Below are 12503 nucleotides of genomic sequence, written 5' to 3' on the forward strand. Positions count from 1 at the left end.
CGGAGGCCGCGCGCCCCCCGCAGCTGCGGCCGGCGCGCCCGGCGCGTACCGTTGGCGATGAGCTTGGCGGACAGCTGCTTGACGAGCTCGGGGATCCGCTCCCACTGGCACTCGGAGCGGCAGCGCTCGATCTCCGTCTCGAGCCGCGAGCCCGCCTTCTTGGTCGCCATCGCGGCCTGGCCGGGCCCGGCCCGCCCGCCCGCAGGCCCCGCAGGCCCCGCAGCGCCGCCGCTGCCGCCGAGCGCCCCCGCCGCCGCCTCCCGCCGCCGCCGCGGGCTCGGGCTCCGGCTCCCGGCTCCGCGGCGTAACGGGAGCGCCGGCTGGGGAAGGGGCGGGGAGGCGGGCGGCGGCGGCGGCGGGCGGCGGCGGGGCCCCGGGCGCCGCGAGGAGCGGCCCCTGCCGGCCAGGGCCGGAGCCGCAGCGCGGGCCGGGACCCGGGCCGGGACCCGCGCCGGGGGCACGCGCAAGGGCCGAGGTGCGGGGAGGTCCGGAGGGGGAAGGAGACGCAGGAGCGGGCCCCGGAGAGGGCCTGGGATGGACACCCGAGGTGGAAAGCGTGGGGGCCTCCGGGTGGTGGAGGGAGGCGAGGAAGGGCGGGGGCGGTGGAGCGGGGGGTCAGGGCAGGACGCAGCAGGACGGGGGCTGGGGCAAAAGAAATGGAGGGAGGAAGGGAGAGACTGGATGTGGAAGCAGGGCAGACCCTCGGAAATAGGGCCTAGCAGGGCCACGACCAGGGGAAAGGTCACCGGCCAGGCAGGACTAGCGGCCTGGGGTTTGGTATGAGGCAGGTGAGAGGGGCGGGCCTGCCTGAGCTTGCCCTGCCGGCTCAGGTTGCCGGTGGATCCCTCTGGGCCTGAGTTGGCCTGTGCCCCTTAGTAGGCCCCTCCGTGCCCCTGGCAGCCTTAACTGCCATCCAGCCCAAGGTGGGAGGAGAGTCATCCAACCCAGACAGGCCCCTGCCCCTGCCCAGGGGCTCCATAAATGTCTGTTGAGGTGAACGGAGCCAGGCAACTCACACCGCTGCCAGCTCCCATGCCAGCTCCCTTGCCCTCTGAGGAGGATTCAAAGTCACTAGTGGGGTTTTCTCATCTCGTCCCTGTCGACTGAGAGCCCGGCAGGTGTGCAAGCTGTTCATTCTTTCAGTTATTCAGTAACTATGTAGTGATCGCCTACTATGTGCTAGGGACTGTTTTAAGTGCCGGAGATGCAATGGGGAACTAAACAAATTCCTGCCATGGTGGATCTTACATCCAGTTGAGGATGGAGCTGACAGTTTGGAACACCAGGTAGGAGGAAACACCAAGTCATCATCTGCACCACCCCTTCTAGGTACCTTCCTCCAGCTTTCCAGGTGTTCTCACACACGGGTTCATCTCTCATCCCCTCAGCAGCCCTGGGCCTATTCTTGGGAAGAACAGATATTGTGAACCCTGGTTTACCAATGAAGAAGTTGATATTTAGACATTAAGCGATGTGAGGAGGGAAGATCAGGAGATGCCTTCTGGGGTGACCAGCATAACTGCGGGCATCTCCAAAGACTGACGAGATAATGGAAGTTGACCTGATGGGCCTCGGATGCTGTAGACGCCCAAGGAAAGGGGAAATAGAATGTCGAAGTTTCAGAGGGGACCTTTGTTTCCTTCAATTCCACCAAGAGTAATTAGGAAGGGAAGTAGAAGGAATCTCCACAGGTCTACTTCCTCTTCCCCCCGAATGCTCATACTGATCTCTTGACTCTAGCACAGAGGTCTGTCTCTGTAGATGTTTGCCTAGAAGGTTCTCTCCCCTCTGATCCAGGACAGAAATTCCTATTCGCTCTCTGAGACCCAGGCCAAAGGTCACCAAGAAGCCTTGCTCAACATGTGACAGTTCCTGTGTGATCCCAGAGCAGTGCTACTTCCTCTGTGGTAGGACTTCTCATGGCAAACTTTGTCATGGTGATGACTCCTGTCTCAGTTGTCCGTACATAGTGTAAATTGTTGGTGTCTGTCCCTCTGCCCCTTAGCTGATAAGTTCTAAGACAAGGCCTGTGTTTTCACGAGGACAGAGTAGAATTTGAGCCCTGACTCAGCATATGCTGCCTGGGCAGTGGCATTTAACTGCTCCAAGCCTTACATGCCAACAGCTCCTCAGCAGTAATGCCTGCCCCGTAGAGTTGGTTGAGAATTAAATGAAGAAATAACAGGTAAAACACTAGACTGGTGTTTGTATGCTGTAAGAGTACAATAAATGTCATCTGTCGGTTTGCGTCTCTGTACGCCTTCCACCCAGCGTAGGGCCTTACACAGTATAGGAGCTTGAATGAGAGAGTGAACGAATGAATGAATGAATGAATGAATGAAGCTGGAGATCTCCAAAGTCTAGAATCAGCCTGCAAACACAAGAATACATATAAGTGACTACATCTGAGGTGTCCACCGTCACTGCAGGCCACCACGGAAGTGGCCGGTACCTACCAGGGTACACTTCAGACCATTTGTCTGAACACCGAGGTTGCCAGGGTACAGGAGTTGAGAGCAAAGGCTGACAAATGTTGTCAGCCTGACCCAGCCGAGAAAGAACTTTCTGGGCCTTCACTGCGTGGAGCCAGAGAGCGGGACCTCCCAACCTCCGGGCTCATTCCCACACCTTCAAGGTTTTGGTCCTCACTTATTGCCAGAGCTGCTCTGACACCTGCCACAAACCACCGTAGAGGAGTACGAGTGATCACACAAGGAGAAGCTCCCCGAATTGTTTTCCAGGTGAGCTTACCTGCAGGTGGCATTCAGAAAAATTCAGGACTGGGAAGTCATTCATGCTAATAATAGCAATTAAGCCAGCGTCTTTTTTCCAGGCATTGGTATTACAGGTTTGACAAAGATGTGAAAAATCACAGCCTGTAGCCGAATCCAGCCTTGAGGCCTGGCTGTGCCCCCACACGAAAAAAAGCTAAGTGAAAGATGGCTCAGGGATTCTGACCCCAGGCTAATTCCTTGAGAAAAACTGGCTTTGCCAGGAACAGTGGAGGTAGGTTATAGGCTCAGAGTGAAGGTCAGTGCAAATGAGGGTACCTCTGTGGTCTGGGATCCTTTTCCCTTTCCCCAAATGCCTAGGCTCCTTGTACAAGTAGAACAGCAGTAGAGGCGAGCAGAGAGCTTATGGGCTGGGAGTGGGTGGGAGGAGTTCCAGGGGAAACAGACAAGAGTTGGAAAAGGGGTCAGAGCCTTTGCCCTTGCACCTCCCTCGGCCTAGCCGCTCTTCCCCAGATTCCCAAGTGGTCCTCCCTCCCTTCCTTCAGGTCTCCGCCCCAAGGTCGCCTCCTCAGAGAGTCCTTCACTTGCCAAACGCATCTCCTGCCATTCCCTTCACTCCCTAGCCTCTTACCCTGCTATGGGGTAAGAGGGACAAACTAGTGGGAACCTTGCTGAGCAATTCTTATCACCACCTAATTTATATTTATGAATTGCGTGTGGTTTTGTTCATCGCTGCATCCCCAGCACTGAGAACGGCGCTTGGCACGTAGTAGGTACTCAGAAAATATTTGTTGAATGGATGACTGAGTTGAAGGAAGGTGGCGGGGCTGGGCTGGACAGTTGCACCCCGGGCCTGAGCATCCCGGCATACAGGCCCGCAGAGAAGTGAGAATCAGGCAGCTGAAGCAGATGGGGCAGCTGAAGGGAGAGACGGAAATCCCAGCGGAGGAAAGGGCAGGGGCCTCAGTGTGCTAACAGAACAGTCACGTTTAGCCTTTGACCTCGCCATGCTGAGCAGCAGCCTTGTCATCTGGTTGCCTGGGCCACAGAGCCCGGGAGGCATGAGCCACGCAGGCACTGCAGCGATGCTCGTGAGGCACCCGGGGACCACACCACCGCTCACAGGCCTGAGCCGCGAGCAGCGATGGCCGCAGCGCCTTTGGATGGTGTTTAATTATGAGATATTTGATACATACAAAAACATATATAATCAAGACTCACCTGTGTAATAAAATAAAATGAACACCAGAGAACGGACTGACCATTCCAGAGTTAACCACCAGCCTGATTTCTGTGTTTATGATTCCCTTGCTTCTTTTGGAAGTAGTTTTATCGCCAGACTCACTTTCTGCCACCCCTGATAATATGAGTGGAATGTGGAACCCTATACATGATGTTTGGCTCCACGCCTTCTAAAGATGGCATCACGTTCTGTAACTTGCTTTTTTGCTCACTATGTTCCTGGATTTATCCTTGTTGCTTGTAGCGGTGGTTCCTTCCCTTTCTCTGATGTGTAACACTCCCTGCTGTGACTCTAGCACGCTCGAATTATCCATCCTCCAGGTTTATATCTCCAGTGCCATGTTTGCTTTTATGAACAAGGCTGCTGCCTGTAAAAGCTGCATAGTGCTATTGTTCTGAGCAGGGCTTCTGAGGATGATTCGTGATGGCTCTGTGTCCCTCCTCCCCGTTAAGGACCCCGAGGTCCCCTGACTTTCTTCCCAAGGGCCACCTGCTGCTGCCTGCAGCCATGGTTCCCACTGTAGGGACAAACTAGTGGGAACCTTGCTGAGCAATTCTGCTGCTGGCACTGAAGACGGTGTTTCTAATTTACCATCTGTTGCCATTTGAGAGAGATAGCCAAATGTAGGAGGCTGGCTGGCTGCTCAAGGAGAACCTGGGTGTGGTGTGAGCCACGTCTGGAAACTATGTTCCTTGGGTGGCCTTCAGCTTTGCAAATCCAAAAACATGCGGGTGATCCGGGGTGCTTCCCCCCACACCCACTGATGAAGCCCATCAGAAAGCATCATGTACCCTCCATGCCGTCTTTCATGTATGATGAAAGCCATTCCCCCCATATCCCAAGAAAGTCATCATCCAGGCCCTGGAAAAGCTCTGTGAGCTGTCTTGGTCCCATCCCTGAGGCCACCTCTCCAGGGCTGACAATATCCACATGTCTGAGATCTGCGTCCCTCTGCCCCAGATGAGGCTGGACCAGCTCTGCGGATTTTCCTCTCTCATCTCCACGCATGCTGACCTCGCATAGGTTTTGGACACAACAATCAAGTTGTTCTTTGCTTTAAGCCCGTGTGAAAGGAATCCCTTATCTTCATGAGTGCTTTTTGCATACTCAGAGTTCTGGGGACACTTTCCCATTGCCTTATATACTACCTGTCCTTTCTCTGGAAAGGCAAGAAGTGGCTTATGATAAAATAAATATCTACTTAAATGTGTAAATAAACAATGAAGATCAGAAAGTATATGGATACAGGGAGATGTTGTATCTGGCACAAGAAAGGGCGCCATTCCTAAGTGTGACTAGACGGTTTCGAGCTTCCTAGCAGGCCAGGCACAGAAGAAAATACATGCAGTGGTTTGATTTGAATAATGCAGTGGATTCACACATCTGGAGTTTTAAAACAGAAACTAGGCAAGCACAAAAGATCTGGTTGTTGTATCAGCAAATAGTTGTGTTCATTTCAAGCATTTTATTAATAAAAAAATAAGCTAATTCTTATTCCGTGTGAAGTGTTAAGTATTGCAAGTGATCTTCCCCTACACAAGGCCACTAGCATGCAAGGTTATCACAGGTCAATTTGACAAACATTTATCGAGCAACTGCTGCGTGCCAAACAATGTTAGGCCCTGGAGATACAACATCACATAAAGTGTGAGCCCATCCCTCAAGGAACTCATAGTCTAGTTGGGGAAAAGGGTTAAGAAGTGAACAACAACTCTGCAGTTGGATTCAGATGAGCACCAGGGAGCGGGGGTGCGGGGGACCTTCAGCGCACCTGGAGGTACTCTAGGAAGTCTTTCTGGAGGAGGTCACCCCTGAGCCGGGCCTTGAAAAGGATTTCAGGTCTAGTCTGCTTACAGACTCCCACCATCTAATAGAGTGGTCTTGAGTTTTCAAAAACTCTGGACTCAAAATAGGGTCAAAGTGTTCACACATCCAGCCCCAGACCACACCACTGTCAGATGAGAAAACCCCTAAGCTTAGTCTCCTTTCCTATAGCAAAGCACCTACTAGCCAGAGGGGTTAGGGATGAGAGCTCATGTGACTCCCTGGCCAGCTAGAGAAACATACACACACTTCTGATTGTTTTCTTACCTCCAAATCAGATGTACGCCACCTGATAGCCATGCCCATCACATGCACCTTTCCCTGGGGACTCATGGACATTCCGTTCCTCAGGCATTTGGGGGTCACCACTGGAGAAGAGCAGGAGGCCTGGGTTAAGTTCTTCCCCTACTCATCGCTAACTAGCTTATGTCCAGGCACCCTGCAATTTCGTTTGTAAAATGAAAGCACTGTTCTAGGAGGCTGCTGGGCTCCCGTCCCCGATTCACTCCTGTCAAAGCGAGACTTAGGCAGCTGCCAGAAGGTGAGGAAACCTTTGCTATCTCTTATTGGTATGCGGGTTCCCCTACAAGCCGAGGCTCCTGGATTGCAGCCCCCTTTACTCTCAGGCAGCCCACATTGGATGTGGGGGAAGGTATACCACACTGAACTTGGAGTTAGTTAGGAAACCTGGATCTGATTTTCATCTCTGTAACTAACCTGCTGTGTGACTTTGTGAAAGTCATATCCTCTCTCTGAGCCTCAGTTAATTAATTCCACGTTAATTAATTGTATGGGGGTGGTGATCACTAGTATTCTACAGGCGGGTCGGACTTTCATCCACTGAGAAGCAAGACAAAACTCGTTAAAACATAGGATTAGAATAACTGGGAAATAACTATGATGTGGCAGGTACTTAGGAAAGGAACGGGGAAGATGAAAGCAGCAGCTAACCTCCAGTAACACACCAGTCAAGGTCAGCGAAGGAGAACAGAAATTCCTTCTGAGGGACCCGTTGTTTGAAGAGAACCCCCGCCAGGCTTGCAGACCGGGTTAGGAACCCACCGCGCAGCTTTCGCGGTCCCTAATGATAGAGACAGGCTCGGCCCACGGCGGCAGCCAATGAGAGCGCCTCCCGGTGAGGTCATGGGTTCCGCGGCGTTTCATTGGCCAGGCCTCACAGGGCTTTGGCGCAGGCAGCGGCGCTGGGCGGTGGGCCAGGCCCACCAGCTAAAGCTGAAAAGGCGAGTCCCCAAACTTTCTCCCAGCACTTATCTTCCCTGAGCAGCGAGCCACGCAATGAATCCACCCTGCAGAGAGAAAAGAAAATGCCTAGAAAAAAGATTTCTTACCTACCCCAGAGGCTGGGTTTACTTATTCTGGGAAAGTCCTTGGTTTGTTTTGGTTTAATCTAGTGAAACACACTAAGTAATTAGGGCACTGAGCAAAGTTCATTGGATGGTCACCTTTTATTTCTCCCATGGTGACACCCAAGGCTGGGAACAAAGACATTTCCGGCGTTTTGAAACGTTTAAAAACTGTGATTCTGAAACCCCGATGTACAGAGAGTGGGAATGCTGGTCGCACACCGGGCCCCATGCTCCATTCTCCTTCCGAATCTGGAACCCGAAGGTTGAAGAAACTGGCGGGGCCGGGGGGTGTGGACCCCACTTTCCGGAACGACACATTTAAAGCATCATGGGAACTTGTAGAAATGCAAATTCATTGGCCGTGCCCACCCCAGACCTACTGAATCAGAAACTCTAGGGTGGGGTCCAACCACGTGTGTTTTAACAAGCTCCCCATGGATTCTCATGCACACTCAAGTTTGAGAACTACTGATTTAAATCAACTCCTTACCTACGGCCTGTGAGACTGCTCCCGGACAGATAATTTACGGATGCCTCTGCCCAGTTAGTTCTTGCCGCGGAACTGTGGGACTCACCAGCGCTCTTAGCAGCTCCCGTGGTTTGGGCTACAGGTAATTGGATCAGAGATGCACTCGTGAGCAGTCCTTTGCTGGAAACTGACTGAGATGGTGCCCGTTGAACAACTAGACTCTAAGGGTGAACTTTGGACTCAAGAGCCGTCCTGTTCTGCCAAGGAGCCTGGGGAGCAGAGGAAGCCAGTCTGCAGAAGGAAGGAAAGGAATGAAGTGGACCCTAGGCCCAGAGATAGGAGGCGGAGGGAGAAATCCATTCCCAGATGCTCCCCGGCCCCTGCACCACCAGGCTCTCAGACTCAACTCAGGTCACGGGACTCCATGCACACGGGTCTTCAAGCAAGCACACCACGGTTCCACTTGAGGCGTTCACATGCTCCTCCCTCCGCCTGGAACTCTTGCCCCCTATCTCTCCCGTGCTGCCTCGTTCCTGGAGATTAGGACCCTTCTTCAATGCCATTCATTTCCTCAGAGCGATGCTCTCAGCAGCCTGTCCTCCCGCCACACTCTAGCACGTTAGCCTGCGTTGCTGTCTTCATTACATGTGTCATCTTTAATGCTATCACATTTATTTGCTTGCTGGTTTGCTGGAAGGTCCTTGAGAGCAGAGATCCCCTGGTTTTGCTCACCACTGGATCTCAGGCCTGACACATGTAGTGATAGCTCCATACATATTAGTTGAAGATCACTTTCCCAACCTTCCCGAGGCCCAGCTGCCTTTCGGTCTTTAGGAGACTCCCCGGCCTGTGTTTTCTGATAACAAACCCCTCCTCGCTGACCCATGTGGATTCCTGTCAGTTGCCACACTGTTAACCTAAAAGAAAAAGGTCAGAGTAAGGGGCAATATGCATTCATTTGCGATCCAAACGAATTGCTAGTTGGGAAGCACTAATCCAGGCAGAAACCCAAATGGTATTCTGACTAGAGAGTGAAGTCGAGGAGCGTTTATGAGAAAGGGAAGGGGAATTATTGCGTGAATAGAAGGAAGGAATTTTCTACTAGTGTTAATAGGTCAAGAAAGGAACACCTACAGGTGCAGAAAGGTGAAGTTATTCTTTAACTGTACATGGTGGCGCTAATTCTCAAAAACGTCTTTAATTTTAAGTCTGGTAGGCAGGATGTCCACTTTATTGTCAGCTCTGCAAACAGTTGTTTGGAGTACGATGCTGCTTTAGACCCCGTTTAAAGGTTATTTTGCCCAGTTTAAACATTCCAAAGTTTTGAGGAATAAGATGTGTAAGACGATTCCTCTGGAACGGCAGATCTGGCTGCATTTTGAAGGGGCTCCGTTTGTATTGTTTTTCATACCACCCAAGGATTTCTAAGGGGTTCAACTTTGTTTGAGAAAGGAAATTGAGACCTAAGTGACTTTCCCAGGGTCATGTGGCCAGTCTGTGGGGACAGTGAGGACAAGAGAGCTGAGCTTTCAGACCACGGTTGCACCCCCTGGGGACTCACCCTCACCACCGTGGGTCACAGCCCGGGGCTCTCTCCACAGCGAGGCAGTCAAGCCAATCTTTGTGCCTCCTGTTGCGAGCTTTTAATAAATCAGTTTCGTTTTCAAAATCCTGCCCAGAATAGCCTGTGGTCAGCAGAAAGATGCTGACGGCAATGTCTATTCTAAGAAGTTATTTTTTTGATGAACTACAGTGGACTAGATGGGTTGACTGACTGTGTTGCTCAGGAGCATGACGGATAACACGCTGGTCCTCCCCCCACCCGGATTTCTTTTTTAAGATGTCAAAGGATATTTTTTTAAAGATGTCCTTGTGTTATCCCTTCTGTTTTGCTGCAGTCCAGGGGCGCCGACCCTTTTGCCAGAGAGGAAAACAGCACAGACTGCCGCATGCGGAACACTCTTCCGAGGCGCCTTTCCCAAGGAAATGGTGCCCTTGCCCTTGGCCTGGATCCTCAACACGTGTCGAATGGCTGACTCAGCCATGACCACCGGAGTGTCTGTTCTCAAACTCAGAGACGGTGCCGGTCAGGGAAGGCAGAGAGCAGAAAGAATGGAATTAGAGGCCCGTACTCATGGGAGGCGGAATGGCCATTTGTCCTGTGTTTGTGGCCACCTGGGATCTCTATCTCTTTTTCTGTCTTTGGGGAATTTCCCACTTGATCAGGCACAATCTCCCTTCCAGTAGAGAAACTGAAAATGTCAGCCACTCATGGTGACGAACTCCCTTGTGGCTGCAGTGAGGGCAGGTAACCTCAGCCCCGTCGGGCAGACGCCACTTAGAGCCCAGGACAGCTGCATCGGATTCGATTGAGGTCATTCTGAGAGCTCTGGGTGGAGCTGGCGCAGGTGCCCGTGGGTGCCCACGCCCAGGAGTGGTGACAGTGCCCTCCCTCTCTGCCAGAACAGCCCCGAGGAAGATTCCCAGCCTCTGTCACTGGCTACCCAGCTCCCACCCAGTCCCCTTCCTCCCAGAGGGTGTGATCAATCCCTTTCTGCCTGAATGAGCCAGGGTTGTTGTCTTCTGTGGCTTGTAACCGAGGGCAGGACTGAGGGAGGGGCTTCCTGAAGCTGAGCCAGGCACAGGGGGCTGCGAGAGGAGGGTGCGGGCGCCCAGGTAGAGGATGTGACAGCAGAGCAGGGCGGGTGGGGGGGGGCACTGCAGCATGCTGTCCTTCGGATGGAGCCACAGCTGTGCGGAGGGAAGTGAGGAAGTGAGTCAGAGGGCGGGATGGCGTCCTCCGGCTCCTCCTGGGGTGACAAAGGGTCATGGGAACCGTGAATGGGCTGGAGGGTTTTCCTGCAAGTCTGGCTTCTTTCTCTTTGCTGCTTTCTAAGCTTTTCACTCAAGAGCCTTGGGGTTTTTCCCGTGGAAGGAGAGGAGGGGCTAGGAGGGAAAATGAGACTCTCTCCGCCTCATGACAGGCGGCTTCTCGGGCTCCATTGGGACGTCTCTGGGTGCTCCCTGGCCTCGGACCCCAAAAGCTAAGTTCTTCACCTAAAACGCTGTTTTATCTAGGGGTGAACTTTCTTTTTCAAATGAAAGATAAAGCTTAAAATTCCCATCCCCACCCCCTCCAGTGCAGCTGGTCATGTGTGCCTTTGATGGGAGCCAGGAATCCCAATGGAGGGGCCCTTGCTGCTCTGTGTGCTTTAGTGGGGCTCATGGCTGAACATGGGGGGGGGGTGTTGCCACCCCGAGCATCTGCAAGGCCCCTCTAGTGGGGCTTCACCCCATGTGGGGAGGCTCTGGTACGCACTTGGGAGTGGGGGATCACAACCTTTCTTGGGAGCAGGGTTTGACAGAGAGAGTCGCTGCTCAGGTACCTGGACAAGGAGGGAGGGGAAGAGGAAAAGGCCTCTATAAGGCGGGGGCAGAGTCGGCTGCCCCACAGACCAGCCTCGGGGATGGGCTATGGGTCTGTCATCTCATCCCTAACCCGGTTTAAACTATCAATTGCCACACAGCCCTCAATGCTGCGGACAGGCCCAGGAGGCATCTGCTCGCACACGGTGGTCTCAGGCACACAAACCAGAAAGAGCCGAAGCAGGATGCGGCACTCCATCCTGGGCACTCAGACCAGTGCCTCTCACCTGCTGCCTTCTGCAGGTCATCGGCTCTGTGTCAACTTGTCACAGCATGCCCGTTTGGTGGGCTGGGACCCCCCCCCCCCCCAGGCAATATAGGCCAGGCCTTCATCCTCCATGCAACCCCCAGGACACCAGCGGCCCTGGGCTCATTAGTCTACCCATCCATTCACTGGGGTTGACCTTGGAGAGCCCCCAAAGGAAGGAGAAGGGAAATCCTTGCTGAAATCCGCCTCCCCCTTCACCAGGCTCATCTCTGTCCCCAAGAGGAAGGAGCGTTGCAGATTTCCAGCTCTCTCCTTTGTCATTTTGGTTTACATCTTGTGGTATTATTCTCACAGGTAACTACGATCCCTCACCTGTTAGAGGCATTTGTTTGCTTCTCTGTACAGACCGTGAGTCTCAGAAAGGCCGGGACTGGGTCTCGGTCACTTCAACATCCTCCACGTCAGCTGGGTTGACAGTGGCATGCTATAGTTTTGGAATGAAGGCACATTCATGGAATAGAATTGTCATGCCGAGAGGCCACCCATAACATCTGCGTAGCATGTTAGAATATGCGGTTTTTAGAACAAGCTTGACACAGAAGTCACACAGCACACAGTCCCAATTTAAAGTATATAATTCAGCCGTTGTTAGTATATTCACGGTGTTGTGCAACCATCACCATGATCAATTCTAGAACATTTTATCACTCCAGAAGAAACCTTGAACTCATTAGCAGTCAGCCCTAGCCCTCCAAGCAACCCCTGGCAAACACTAATTGATTTTCTGTCTCCATGGATTCGCCTCCTCTGGCCACTTCATGGAAGTGGACTCGCACGAGACGTGCTCTTTTCTAACCGGCCTCTTTGACTTAGTACAGTGTTTCCAAGGTTCCTCCACACCGCGGCTCTCACCGGCACTTCGTTCATTTTCATGGTCGGCTGATGTTCCGTTGTGCAGATACTACACTCCGCCCGACCATTGAGCAGTCGTTCACACGGGCTGTTTCCACTTCTTGGCTATCGTGACGGATGCTCCCACGAAGGCTGGCCACCGGCTTGGCCCTGGCGACGATTTCTCCGAGAGAATGTACGGCGCCTAACTACCGTGGCCAACTACACTTCTCATAAAGTAAGGTGCCCTCATGTCCGGGAGAACGAACGTGGCCTTTGTCTGAGGCGACGAGTCACGTTCTTTCGAGTCGCAAAGGGGCTCCGGCCGCAGCAGACGGAGTCG

General features: G+C 53.0%; 1 protein-coding gene and 1 long non-coding RNA gene across 3 annotated transcripts in view; both read right to left on the bottom strand.

The window, feature by feature from the left end:
- Positions 1–227, bottom strand: part of TTC7B (tetratricopeptide repeat domain 7B) — a 213307-nt gene extending 213080 nt beyond the window's left edge. For both annotated transcript variants that reach the window (XM_036218147.1, XM_036218146.1), the window contains exon 1: positions 50–227. In XM_036218147.1, coding sequence (XP_036074040.1) covers positions 50–170 — 121 coding nt within the window. In that variant the 5' untranslated portion in view covers positions 171–227. The remainder of the gene's footprint in view (positions 1–49) is intronic.
- A 5983-nt stretch (positions 228–6210) lies between these two features.
- On the bottom strand, positions 6211–9894 carry LOC118600434. Its single transcript, XR_004950094.1, has 2 exons — positions 7742–9894; positions 6211–7106 (listed from the first exon to the last, which is right to left on the bottom strand). It is a non-coding gene; the product is annotated as an uncharacterized LOC118600434 (long non-coding RNA).
- Between the last annotated feature and the right edge of the window lie 2609 nt (positions 9895–12503).

Source organism: Rousettus aegyptiacus, unplaced genomic scaffold, assembly GCF_014176215.1.
Source record: "Rousettus aegyptiacus isolate mRouAeg1 unplaced genomic scaffold, mRouAeg1.p scaffold_m13_p_3, whole genome shotgun sequence".
NCBI classification, from domain to species: Eukaryota; Metazoa; Chordata; class Mammalia; order Chiroptera; family Pteropodidae; genus Rousettus; species Rousettus aegyptiacus.